General features: G+C 38.0%; 2 protein-coding genes and 1 long non-coding RNA gene across 3 annotated transcripts; 1 reads left to right on the top strand and 2 right to left on the bottom strand.

The window, feature by feature from the left end:
* Nucleotides 1-109: 109 nt before the first annotated feature.
* On the bottom strand, nt 110-1,202 carry LOC131774823 (RYamide receptor-like). The gene has a single exon (XM_059090906.2). The coding sequence runs from the start codon at nt 1,200-1,202 to the stop codon at nt 180-182; it is 1,023 nt and encodes a 340-aa protein (XP_058946889.2). The 3' UTR covers nt 110-179.
* A 5,843-nt stretch (nt 1,203-7,045) lies between these two features.
* On the top strand, nt 7,046-13,384 carry LOC131774821 (uncharacterized). Its single transcript, XM_066173180.1, has 10 exons — nt 7,046-7,171; nt 7,288-7,381; nt 7,488-7,566; nt 8,936-9,000; nt 9,848-9,891; nt 10,416-10,491; nt 10,698-10,772; nt 11,421-11,528; nt 11,743-11,822; nt 12,551-13,384. The coding sequence occupies exons 1-10, from the start codon at nt 7,122-7,124 to the stop codon at nt 12,570-12,572; spliced, it is 693 nt and encodes a 230-aa protein (XP_066029277.1). The 5' UTR covers nt 7,046-7,121; the 3' UTR covers nt 12,573-13,384.
* Nucleotides 10,428-12,147, bottom strand: LOC136283833 (uncharacterized). Its single transcript, XR_010718936.1, has 3 exons — nt 11,843-12,147; nt 11,168-11,284; nt 10,428-10,907 (listed from the first exon to the last, which is right to left on the bottom strand). It is a non-coding gene; the product is annotated as an uncharacterized lncRNA (long non-coding RNA).
* Nucleotides 13,385-13,437: the final 53 nt, after the last annotated feature.

The raw sequence follows: 13,437 nt of genomic DNA, 5'->3' as shown, positions 1-13,437 counted from the left end.
TTTTTTTAAAATTATATTATTTTATTTCTAGATTCGGTGACTTGTGAAATGTGTCCTAAGACCCGTTATTATTTATTGATCAAGTTATGATAAGTTTTTTCTTCTCATAAATATCCTTCTTTCCTGTATGAAATATCATCGACAACTAGCCTGGCTTATTAGCTGTGTTCTAAGGACTACTACTGGGCGGGTGGGACTGGATCAACCCTGTTATCAACAGATGAGCCACTAAGGAGTTTCTTAAGTCCTTGACGATAATTTCCATTGAAAATGAAGCAGATACAAGGGTTAATCGCACAATATGATACAGCCAGAAAAAATGCAGCAAGTGTGAAAATTTTGTACCCACAAGAAGATATCAGGGCCCTGTCCGCGAGAAAAAGGTATCCTATTTGGCTGGAGGTGAAGGGAAGCCAGCATATCGCAAATGCAAACACGATAGCTATCGACATCTTGAGCACATTTCGCTCTCGTCTTTCTCTGTTTTTCCTTGAGTTGTCTGATTGTTCGCCTGGCGTTTTCCGTGACTTCAGTTTTAAAAAAATGGCGATGTAAAGTATGGCAATCGACAACAAAGGAACATAAAACACTAAAATTGAAACGCTCAGGAAGTAGTGTTTGAAAGACGTAGAGTCCCCAAAAACTTCACTCCACTGCCTCTGACATTTGGCCCCTCCAGAATACTCGACAACCGTAAAGGTGAGGAAAAACGGCGAGAAGACAGCCATGGCGACTATCCAAGAAGCAAAAATTAACAAGTAGGACAATTTTGTACTGAAGAATGGCGAACGGAGGGGAATTATTACAGCCACAAATCGATCCACTGCCACTAAAACCAGGTTCTGAATTGACACACCGGTTGAGACATCTGCTAAGAAAGTTGTCATCTTACACAAGGCCTCACCAAGACGACCTCTTATTAACCAGGCTTCGGAGCCCAGATGTAGCTGTGTTATGCTTGGCGTGAACAGGAAAAGCGAATAAATCAGATCGGACGTGGCCATGTTAACGATGAAAAAGTTGATGGGTCTTCTTAAAGTTCTTGTCCTGTAGACAATTATCCCAATAAGGGTGTTTCCCACCAACGAAATAACAAGTAACAAGCAATAAACAATAGTTTCTCCAATTCTTCTCGCTAAAGGATTGAAGCAGTTTGGAAATGTAACTGGCTGCCCTTCCTTCACTGTTGTGTTCATAGTCATGTTCGCTTGCATTTCTTTCATTAGTAGGAGTACCTCTCCGACACTGGCAACGTACTGAATTTCCTTTTAGCAAACAGCTCTCATAAATGAGTTCTACAAGTCGACTCGCCGGAGTCGACACCAGGTTTAGTCTATATCAATTAATCTATCAATCAAACGATGGTTTTTATCCATACATGGAAACTTACATAATGACAGTTAACAGATGAATGTGGCTTTTAAGCTTTCTTTGAATGTTATTATATATTTCGATGTTGAAACATCAATATAATGAAAGTTAAAGAAAGAAATTAAACTAATATAAAAGAAAATATGTGCAATAAAAGCCCAAATAATCATGATTTGGGATTAAAGACTTCAGCTATCATTACGCGGGAAAGGAAGCATGTGCTAAATGAGAGTTTGAAGTGGTTCTGTTACAGATGGTTTCTTCTGGTTGAAGCAAATTATCGTATCATAATGACGAATGAAACATTTCCATATTCATTCATGTTCCTTGACGTTTTGAAATAAGCCTACGTGGGGTAATTAGCTTGGACCTGAAGGCTGACTTGAGTCCTACCGTGACCAGGTGCAGTCTATAAACTGCTAACAATTATTACTCAGGAAACAAACGTCATGGTAGAAAAATTCAGATCATGGGTCCTAGTTATTACAGTTTCCCATTCTTACTTATCGCTCAGAACGGAAGGGATACACAAAAATTGACAAACTCCTTCCCCCAGGAGGAAGGGGACATCCCCTTAAATTCTTGTTAGGGTCGTGCTGATCTGTTCTCCAACTCCTTATTCTAATTATATGGGCTGTGCCAGCTGCAACGGAATCTAATGTCGCTTGGCCAGTATATTAATGCAAACAAAATTGATCTTATCAAGGGCTATAGTCACGCACTATTCCAAGATATTTAGGTTTGAAATCCAAAAAAGTGTTAACTTTGGTTTTTGTAAAAGAATGTTCCCACCAATTCCTTTTGAATTCGATTTTTTAAAATCAACAGTTAATGTAAAAATCTTTGAATTAATAAGCCTATAGGGTCTTCAGAACACCGTTTATGTAGGTTTTCATAGCCAAAATGATTTCATGAATATCCTGATCACTGCCACTTGCACAACCAATTATACTGAAAATTCTAAAATTCGTCCCTTTAAGTCCTATGTCATTTTCTGGTTAGCGGGCAATAAACCGCTCTAGATTACATCTCTAGTCAGTCGATTCACAATGTTTAGTTTTGAGAGGGAGAGACCATCAAACTCCTTACTGAAGTCATGGCTAAATAGAAGAAACTTTTAATAGTAACTTCCCACGGGGCTTTTCAGCCACATGATCACCACACAATAAAGAAATGTCTATATCACAACAAAATTACTGCTAAGAAAAAAGATGTTTCTTCATTAGATTTTCAAAGCCTTCAGCGGGGGAGCAGGTGGTTTAAAGAAACTGTTTATTTTCCTGCAGGCGAATGGTTTTTCATCTTGTATCAGATTGCTGACTAAGCAAAACATAGGTACGCAACGCGTGTAAGAGTTTTTTTTTTTTTTTTAAGTTTAGCCAATATCCGAACAAGCCACAACAATAGCTACAAATCCGCTTTACTGCACGTCATTCTATTTTTTAAGACACGATTTGATTGGCTCCATGATACACCACCCAACCCGATTGGTTTTAACGTATCTACGTCACTCACAAAGGAAACGAAAGTATCACTGACGCCCAAATGTCTAATTAAAGTAGTTTGCGGTGACCTCTAATTAACAAAACTACCTCTACCTGAAAACCAACTGTCAAGTTACCTTTTTTAACGGAACCATCACCTCATGTACTAAAAGTGTATCGAAGAAAAACGTCTTCATAGACACAAAGGGTGCGTTCCTTTGGGAGAATCCGGATCGGATTTCTGATCTGTGGCGTTTCTTTCGAGCAAATCCATTTACAGTTCAGTGGTCTATCAAATCCACTCTAGACAAGGATTCATCGGATCATTGATCTGCGTGATCTGAAGACGGATCATCGGATCATTGGATCATTGATCCAACGCGTTCCTTCGGGCGAAGGATCCGAAATTAATCATTTTGCCCAGCGGTGCTCAGTTTCAAACAAGTAGGTATTTCAAATATTGACCGGAAAGTTTGTTGGCAATCGCTCCACAAATTCTGCGATAAACACGAAATAAAATCGATTTTGTAATGCTAAATAGATCGGTCACTGATCGCAGGCATTAGGGGTTCCTAAGTATCCATATCGTAATCAACACTTGCTCCTGTTTTAATTCCATTGTTTGAGTTTACCATGAAAAAATGTACTTCTAATGAATAGTGCAAATTAGAAAATTGTGCACGCTAAATTAAAAGCCCGTGCAGTTAGACGAGCCATTCAGGGAAGAGCTCAATAACCCACGGACATACACAAGTCTTAGAGCCTGTTTACATGGAGGTGGGGGACCTCAGGTAGGTGAGGTAACCCGCCCGTCCCTATAATTTCTTATTTTATTTTGATCACGTTTACATGATAGGTGGGGTGACCCGCCTAGGCGGGTTGCCCGGTCTGCCAGGTAGGGTAACCCTGTCAGCCGGGGTGACAATTTGCCATGTAAACGTGTCAAGATGGGGTAACCCGCCTAGCTGGGGTCGCGTTCATGGCAAAAAGCTCAAAAGCGAAACATGTATATTTTAAAACTTTGTACATTTCCTAACCGTCTCATGGCAGAAATCACCAGAAACCGCAACGGACACACAAGGAGTGTAAAATGTTCACATTTCGGAACATTTAGCGTTGTAAATCGACCATATTTGGTTTCCCAAACTATTCCGTATAACGTATTAAGTCAACGGTTCCTCTTGAAACCAAACACCGCGTAACACAACGCGTGACGCTTTCATGAATAAATACATATGTGTCCGAGAAATAACCTTTCGTCTTTTTTCGAGATGTGAGCTTGGAACGCCTCTGCTCAAACTCCTTAATTGCAAGCGCAACAACAACCTCAAGAAAACTCACCCCAGCACCCCGGGGTTGTAAGATTGCATGTAAACGCGTTTAATTTTTCGATCACGGCTACGCGGGTTACCTCACCTACCTGGGGTCCCTCACCTCCATGTAAACAGGCCCTTAAAATAGGGCACTTTTTGGAATTCTCTGAGAGCTCGTATAAGGAATAGTAAACGTGATCAAGATGAAATAAGAGATTATAGCGGAATTCGCAGAGTGTAGTCCCATAATTATACAAAATGGTAGTAGTAATAGTAACCCATCAAGCCGAAAAAGACCAAGAAATTTCATCCTTGTAAATTTCACCGACGTGAACCAGAGAGATATTTTGAATATGTCGAACAAGGAACTCGAAATGTGGATTTCAAGTGATGAAATTGATGTTAGCGCCGAGGAAGATGTGTTTAAGATCATTCTAGCATGAATGATCATGATCATGACAAAGGCAAGCGAAAGAAATGTTTCGCCGAGTTATTTCGTCAAGTTCGACTCGTTTATGTATCGCGTGACTTTCTTGGCAGTGATGTCGTGGCAAATGATCTCGTGAAAGAAAATGAAGGATGTATGGATCTTGTGAGGGATGCTGTTGACTCAATCTACTCCAGATATTGTGATAACTTTTCTGTTCCACCCAGGAAGTCGCTTGAGATCTCTTCGTTTGTGGTGATTCGGGGCGAGGAATTGCTCTGTTATTTTCTTGGCGAGAATAGCTGGTGCACGTTACGTAAGATACCATCTGAATATGGCGAGTTACAGCATTTATTTCCTTGCAAAGGGAATTTGTACAGTACTGCAAGGCCAAAATCAGTTATAGTAAGCTACAATCCACACACCAATAGTTGGACGCGGTTACCAAATATTGGAGAAGACACATATTTGCTGAAAATATATGTTGGAAATGACGAATCGTACGCTTTGCTGTCTGATGTATGCACATCTTGTATAGATAGTCACATAAGATCTTTGGAAAATGATCTATGTGACAGAGCTCACAGCACTTTCATCTCTAAGTATAAACCAGAATCATAATCATGGCAAAAAATCTTATCTCTTGATCTTTTTTATCCCTTTGTGAGGCGAGACTTTTGTATTGTAGCCAGTGAGCATTCCATCTATTTTATTGGCGGCCTGGTTTGTGTAAATATGCGTAAAAAGTACCTGAGCGACGTTGACAGATATGAACTTAGCAAACACCAGTGGAAGAAAGTAGCTGACATTCGAATTGCAAGAAGAAGAGCAGTCAACGAGACATATACTACTCTACGATCATTAAACCTATAATGCCTTACGGCAGTATGACTTGGACTTCTTGCAGTCAAGAAAATCTTTTGAAAGTCCTGCTTCTTCAAAAACGTGTGGCTAGAATAATTCTTGATGCCAAAAGAACAACACCTTCTGTCGCCTTATTTAACTCCCTAAAGTGGATTCCCTTTTATGCTGAATCATATGTAAATCGATGCACTTTAACCTACAAAAGGCTACATGGCAAAACCCCTGAATATATAAATGATTTACTTATCAGGAACTCTGACACACATAACAGATCAACCCGTTTCTGTAATCCGGCTTAACTTAAGTTGCCCTCGATATAAGAGAAGTAAGGAAGGTGGTCGAACTCTTGCTGTGAGAGCAACAAATGAATGGAACAAACTAAGTGTGGGCCTCAAACGTAGTACTATTGTTAAAATCTTTAAGCGTCCCGTTTTTAAAATAATATTAAATAGTCAAATTCTTACGCAATTATTCATGTAAATTTTAAAATCTGTATATAACCACATTTTATAATCTTATTTTTCGATGTGCAAAGGCTAATATACTATTTTAATTATTATTAATATTGTTACAACTATGGCTATTAGTTTTTATTTTGAGGGCCATTAGATTATCAGTATTATTACTGTCAAATGTTACCCTGATTAAATAAAGTCTTACCTATCTACCTAACTACCTACCTTCATTCTCTTCGATGAGATCATTTGTCACGACATCAACTCGGCGAAATATTTCTTTCGCTTGCTTTTGTCATAATCAATCCATTCCGGAATGAGCGCTAACATTAATTTCACCACTTGAAATCGACATTTCTAGTTCCTTGTTCGACATATTCAAAATGTCTTCTCGGTTCACTGAGTACATAGTTTTGGCTCTAAATGAAAAATTAATTACGGGTATTATAGAGTTTTTCCTTTTGTTTAATGTCATTTTAAGTAGGGGGTCACCGGGAACCGAGTCTTTTCACCCACGCGCGAGCACGCGCGACCATGTGCGACCATGGCGTGACGCGCAATAGACAAAAAAAAAAAAATCTAGATCCAGGTCATTGTATGATTTACGTTTTCGGACGTTCAGTACGGATGGAGAGAACTACGTCAGTGGTGTTCATATTTACGCATTATTGTATGACCCTCTCTGCTTTATTGCATACCGAATTCATTCGATTAAACGCCTTGGCGTTTATAAAATTTTTCGTGAATTTTTATTCGAGGGCGGCGTTTATACGAGGGCGTTATATATAGCGTTTTCAATTTCACGATTTGCATGTTAATATATTACTGCATACATAACGTAAATAGTCAATGTCGGATATGCTTCCTCGACATCAGAACTGTTACATTCAAAAGGATTTGTGTCTGGTTCACACAAAATTTCCAACTGTGATCAAAGTATTGATCGTCGTGTGCTTTTTGAACCTATTATTCGAATAAACGCCGCCTCATGATGCGGCGTTTATTTCAGGGCGGCGTTTATTAATATTTCTCCTCTAAAGTGCGCTGTTTATTCGAGGGAGGCGTTTAGTCGAATAAATACGGTATGTAGCGAGACATGAAATTTACCTGATACTCTGTTGGAGACTGGTATCTAGTACAATACAAGATGGCGGCAGATGTTGACACTTTCGATAAAGACTTTTAGAACAAAAAGAAAAGATACAGAATGATGGATTCTGGAAAGCTTGAGGTGATGCGTAGAAGCGTTGGACCATGGTTTGTCATTAAAGATTTTCAGTCTGTTTGAAATTTTAATGTAACATTAATATGAAAATTTATTCGTGCTTGTTGTCTTCGAATTCACAAAAAGATTATTCTTGATATGTCTGCAGGATATCTCAGTTTGAAGGAAACGACCATGATACGAATTCTACCTATGAGAGATCTGAGGCAACTTCTCCTTCCAATTACACTAGGAATGCTCAGGTGTGACAAAAGTTCCCTGTTCCAGACATGTCTTGTTGGTAAAGAGTAGTAGTTTTTCGATGTTGTGAATTTTATTGTCTTCTTTTGCCTCATTTTCTTATTCTAGGGAGTGTTTGTCCAGAAGAAACCACAACTTCTCAAGAAAAAGAAAGTAAATAATAGCAGCTTGGATAGAAAATTTAGATGTAAGTAAAAGTAGCTTTGACTGAAAAAGATGTTTTACGTCTTGTCACGAGCATGGGACAAAGAAAAAACCCTGACTCCCATGAGGAATTGGACCTCAGACCTTTGGATTCCTTCACGCTCCGATGCTCTACCACTGAGCCACAGTAACTTTACGGTGAGCGAGGTCTATTACAAAGTTCATATGACATGCGTCCCGTGTACTGCTACAATCAACGATGTCAATAGTGTCATGTTTGTTAATAAAATAAGAGAGATGGTAAATTTTGAGCTCGATAATGAACTAGAGAAAGATATTTTTCGTCTTTTCATGAGCATGAGACAAAGAAAAAATTCTAAGTACCTTGCTTACAGTAGAGTCTTTGTGGCTTAGTGGTAGAGCATCACAAGTCTGAGGTTCAATTCCTCATGCTCGGTTGCTGTGCTTGGTTGCCAAGCCTTTGAACAGGAGTAAGACTGAAGTTGACCTTGTTAGGATACAAATGTTGCTGCTTTTCAAATGCAAGTTACTTTGTCTGGTCTTTATCTCAATATGGTCACCTTCAGCCTCACTCCATGTCATAGGCTTGGCAACTAAGTACACAACTGCAAAATGGCCTATTGTCACCATACATGACTGGATGCAAGGAGTAACCTACATTAATCAAAGTGATGTAGCTACATTATAAAATCATTTCATACCTCTTTATTGAAGATACATGAAAAATTGTGGAATAAGGCAGAGCCTTTATATAAAATCCCTTCATTGTGGAATTTCAAATTACAATTAAATCTTCCTCTCCCCCCTTTGTATTATTTCCATATTTAGGTGCAGCATGCATGATTTCATAAATTAGACAATCACATCAAAGAATTGCAAACTTGACATTGAAAATTGATGTGGGCATGTTTTAGCCCTTTTTTGTTTGTGTTATGGAGTTATTTTTACTTTTCTTAGCTTTTGTTTTCACAAATTTTTTACCCCTTTGTTTGGAATTGAAAGAAGCTTTGGAGTTTATATTTGAGCCAAATGTTTTTCTTCATTTAACAAGTTCAATACAAGTCTCATTTTTCATGAATGGATCTTTTTTGTAGCTTTATTGGTGGGAGGTTGTGGTCGCCTCATGCCAGAAAACAGTCCTGTAATAAATGGCAGCTATCATTCCTGAAATCATGTTTCGTACTTTTATGAATAACAAATATGTCAACTTTTGTCATGTTCTGTGGCAAAGGAAATGTGCCCATCAGATTTGTACATGTCTATGTATGAGAGTTCATTATCTCATTGCCACTTACCTTTCATGACTGCTTCTAGTCAGCAGTGACCTTTTCTTTATGCTGAAATAACTTGGTAGACTACATGTACTTAAATATGTGCTTTCTTTGTTTTAGATGATGTAAAGAAAGATGAAAAAATTCAGGGGGATCCATTTAAGAGTATCTTTGTTGCAAGACTGGTATGTGACCAATTTCAAAGCTAGGATTGCTTCCAAGTTAAATGTGGAAAATTTTTTTAAAAGATGTGTTTGTTTATCATGATTGTGACAATAAATAAATGTTTGATTGTTTGCCTCATGATTTAGGGTCATTATCAAGGCCCATTAGTAGAAATCTTATGGGGAGTGCAGGATTTCAAAAATTTGATAAAACCTGTTAGCTGTGCATTGCTGTCCAACATGAAGGAGGATAACTGCACTGTTACAACTGAAGAGTGGTTGTTGTTAGCTTTGGCCAGTGCAGTCTGACAATTAATGTTCAAAGTCAACCAAGACATTAACAAGTGTTAAGCATACTGTGTTGTCCTCAGCTACAGGAATGATGACCACAAAATCACTGGGTTCCATTTGGTTCCATTTGGAAAATCTCAAATTTTGATGTGAAGTCAAGTTATTGATCAATCAAACAGTGTTAACCCAGGGCTAACAGTTTATGACCAGTGACATCTGGAGAGAGAGTACAGGGGTCCAATTCCCCCCCTCTTCTCTTCCCCATCAGACCTTTAGAAGTAGCTTCTCAAATGGCTAATTTTTGTATAATGCCATGTGAGGTTTATACAAAGGCAAGGGGACAAGCATGGGTTGGGTTAGAAGTAATTTGCAGCAAAAAAATTCTGTGGTTTTTGAATCAAAATTTAAACCTTACCCCTCCATTAAAATTCCAAGATTTGTCCCTGGTCACTTACTGGATAGTGTAGTATAAATTTACACATTTACTTAGTTAACAAGGTTTGTAGTCCATGTTGCATTATTATTACAATATTATTATATTCTTTGTTTTCTTGAGATTTTTCTATCTTCATCACAGGACTATAACACAACAGAGGAGAAATTATTTGAGATTTTTGGCAGGTATGAATGTTCACCCTTCTATAATAATTTTTCCAGTGGTGTGCGACAGGAAGAGTGAGTTTATTGTCATTTTCATGTCTAAGAGACCTTCAAAGTCAAAAGTCAGTGGAAATGTATTTCTGTCAATGGAAGCAATATTTAGTTACATTAAATAGATTTTTCCATTCCCACAGATTAAAGATAATATTTTTACATGTATTCTTTTATGAATTCTAGTGAACTGTTTTCAAAGTTCTGCATAACCAGATCCTTTTTGTTGTAAAAACATGAGAATCTATTACCAGTTACTCTCAGTTTTAAAGATTACATGGCAAAAAATGACAGTGATGTAATGAATGTGTAATACTATGTTATGGAATAATATGAATAGAAGAATTGCCTTATTGTCAAATTGTCAAATTTAAAGAGATAATTTTGCTTGGATTATGCAATTTCTTTCAACCATCTCCTCCCTAACTTCTTCTAATTCAAAAATAATTGTTAGGTGAAGTTGTGTTTTTATTTCTTTTTCTGTCATTATTCAGATATGGATCCATTAAAATGCTTCGGCTCGTGAAGGATGTAAAAACTGGAGAATCGAAGGGCTATACTTTTGTGGAGGTACTGTCCTTACCGTGCAGTTCTTGAAAATTAAGCTCCAAGAATTTGGAATTAAATCCAGAAATATTCCAGAGTTGATATTTTTCATTCTACTCATCAGTTTTTGCTTGACAATGTATAGACATTGTAGGAAGAAATTATCAGCTGGTCTTTGATGAGTTATAGGAGTGAAAGGGTTAATCCAACACAAGGTCTTTGTCTTTAAGTTTTCAGATGAAAGCGAAGCAAAGAGAGCCTTGAGAGAGACCAAAGATAAACCACTTGTGATTGATGGAAGAAAGGTGAAGAAAAAAGTGGACTAGAAAAACTCGAAACGTTCTACAACGGGATTGTATTATCAACGGGGAGCAAAAATGCTGTTTCTTCTTTACGTCGCTGTTTCTGTACATCCGCGTCGCTGTCTACCAATCTAACCTCTGAAAAAGTTAATGGCAACCGTTATCATTTACGACTCTATCCTGACTCCGTGAAGTGCACTCAAGTTTCACAGAAAGTTACATCTTAGTGTACCCTTTCCTTGCATCCACAAAACATTTTCTTGATTGTTTTCTCATCATGTTCGTTCGTTATGTTTTGGAGTCGCGAAATTTTGAGAGTGATATATAAAACTGAGGTATAAGCATTAGCCAAAGTTATGGATTAGAAGACGAGAATTGAGCGCCAAAGAAATACTCACACTTTGGAACAGCTTTAAAATTCTCATTCTGTTGGTCGGTTGGTAAGGTGGTCTTCCTTCTGTAATTCATGATCAGTAAGTCAGTGAGAAGGACAAAGCTCTTTGGACAGTGAAGGACTGAAGCATAACGATAAAATCTCATGAGATGCTGTTTAAATCCTACCAAACATCGAATTAAACCACTAATACGGGAAGATAGACTACAAAAAAGTAAAGAAAAGAAACGCTCATTTTTGTTTGTTTTTTTTTTCAGATTCTGGTCGATCGTGTTCGGGCGGGTGTGATAGAATCCTGGCTACCACGTAGATTAGGCGGGGGTCTGGGTCAAAGGCAGAAAGGAACGCAGAGATTTGCTTGGAAGGTAACACCTTCATAGTCGTCCAATTCTATTCTGTTATATTGAAGTGACAAACGAATTGCTATCAATGTGATGCTGTGACCACCATCCTGTTTTTTCAGATAATGCACGTGCACATGTTGCAAAGGAGTATGTTTCTCAGCCAACGTTTGCAAAATAACAGTCACAACTTCATTAATTTTTAACATAATTCCAAGCTTGTTTTTCCTTCTAACAGCTCGCTTACTTTGGTGATCCTTCTCGAATTGATCATGATGGAATTTACAGGAGGCAACAGTTATGGATGGAACACAACAGGTTGGCTGATTTTTACTTACCATAGTAGGCTTATTCCGATTCAAGTTTGATGAAACATGAATGTGACGCGTGCTTCATATGAAAGGACTACATTATGATGTAATTTTTGACTCAGCTTCGTTGACATTTTCCTTTTTTAGCAATTCTCAATATTGTCTCAAAACTAATCCATTATTGCATCGTAATTTGGTATTATCAACTGAGTTGATAACGTAAATTGGCCACCTTAAAGAGTTTCAAAACTGACGTTTCGAGCGTTAGCCCTTCGTCAGAGCGAATGCAGCACCTTGGTGACTCGTCAAGTCGACCAACTGCATTCGCTCTGACGAGGCGCTAACGCTCGAAATGTCAGCATTAAACCTCTTCACGGTGGCCAATTTACTTTATCAACTCAGTTGATAATACTAAATTACCCTGTTATACCCTTCCACCGACGCAGCACCAAAGTTGCTCTAGAAACTTACCCCCTTTATTCAGGATTGCTTTTGTTTTGTTTACTTCGCCCTGTGATTGGTTCAGAAAAAACCAATCACCCAATCGATCACCCAACCAATCAGATACAAAGCGGATCACAAAGTAGTGACTCGAAGAATTTACATTAGCTGCCATGACATAACTTGATGGTAAATAAAGTATATGCTATTATCTTTCACATGAACTTTCTAGTTGATGATAATTGTTAAAAAGTACTCTTTTCTTTTCAACGGTGTGTATATTCTATATTGCAGACGTTCCATGAAACTCTCGTAGACTTTGGTACAAACTGGATTGTACGACGATAAAACCAAATGATTTAAAAACGAAACTCTCCTGTAGGACTGAATCCACCTGTCACCCAGCCCTATTTTTTATTTCATTCCCAACCCATTTGAATTGAAATTGATACAGGATCTTACTGCACACCAGGAAAGTGCTCCGAAAAACTGAGTTCGAGCAGGGGTAATGCTATCTCAATTGAGCCCTCATTGCGCTCCTTAGTTGTGTCTGGAAAAATTTCTTCTGCCCTCAGGCGAAAAATTTTAAAGTTATTTAAGCAGGCAAGCTTACAATGGCAACTGAGTCTGTTATCGTTGGCCGACCGTAGGCTTGTAATTTACAAACTTTATGAATCTTCTCCTAACAAGCCATAGATACACAGAAAGAAAATACGTTGTACTGCTTTTTTTATTAGCTGCAAAGCGGTTCAGTTTTTGCATAGGCAGCCCACTAAGGCACCGTTAAAATGTAGCTGTGTTGCGAAATAGACAAAATATAATAATAAGCATGGGAATGAACGATCATTTTACGAGCGAGTTTAAATAATAATAATAAAAAACTCTGCCCAAATTCAGTTTTGTGTTCCGTTGTTTAGAATTAGTGTGCTCTGCCGATTTAAAGTCGTTTAATGTGTGTCTTTTCAGTTCCTTTGCTTTTCCCCTCCAATGTCTGGTAACGTGGGGTCAATTCCCGACCAGAGGCCGTGGGCAATATATTTTTTTGACTAATGGAAGCGCAAATTATCGTATTGATTTGACAAGGCTCTTTGAAATTTACTTCAGTTATTGATTACGAACAGAAAAATGAATTTTTTAATGGGAAATCACCCAAAGTGTTTTGTCTCTCATTTAATTACTAT

This window comes from Pocillopora verrucosa, chromosome 10 (genome assembly GCF_036669915.1).
Source record: "Pocillopora verrucosa isolate sample1 chromosome 10, ASM3666991v2, whole genome shotgun sequence".
NCBI lineage: Eukaryota > Metazoa > Cnidaria > Anthozoa > Scleractinia > Pocilloporidae > Pocillopora > Pocillopora verrucosa.
Note: the sequence above shows the minus strand (reverse complement) of the source record. Positions and strands in the feature narration are given on the sequence as shown.

Excerpts from the sequence above, each read along its gene's own strand:
- LOC131774823 (XM_059090906.2), bottom strand. The coding sequence starts at position 1,202 with ATGACTATGAACACAACAGTGAAGGAAGGGCAGCCAGTTACATTTCCA.
- LOC131774821 (XM_066173180.1), top strand. The coding sequence starts at position 7,122 with ATGATGGATTCTGGAAAGCTTGAGGTGATGCGTAGAAGCGTTGGACCA. Across the intron at positions 7,172-7,287 it reads CGTAGAAGCGTTGGACCATG|GATATCTCAGTTTGAAGGAA; the intron begins GTTTGTCATTAA and ends ATATGTCTGCAG. Across the intron at positions 11,823-12,550 it reads TTATGGATGGAACACAACAG|ACGTTCCATGAAACTCTCGT; the intron begins GTTGGCTGATTT and ends TCTATATTGCAG.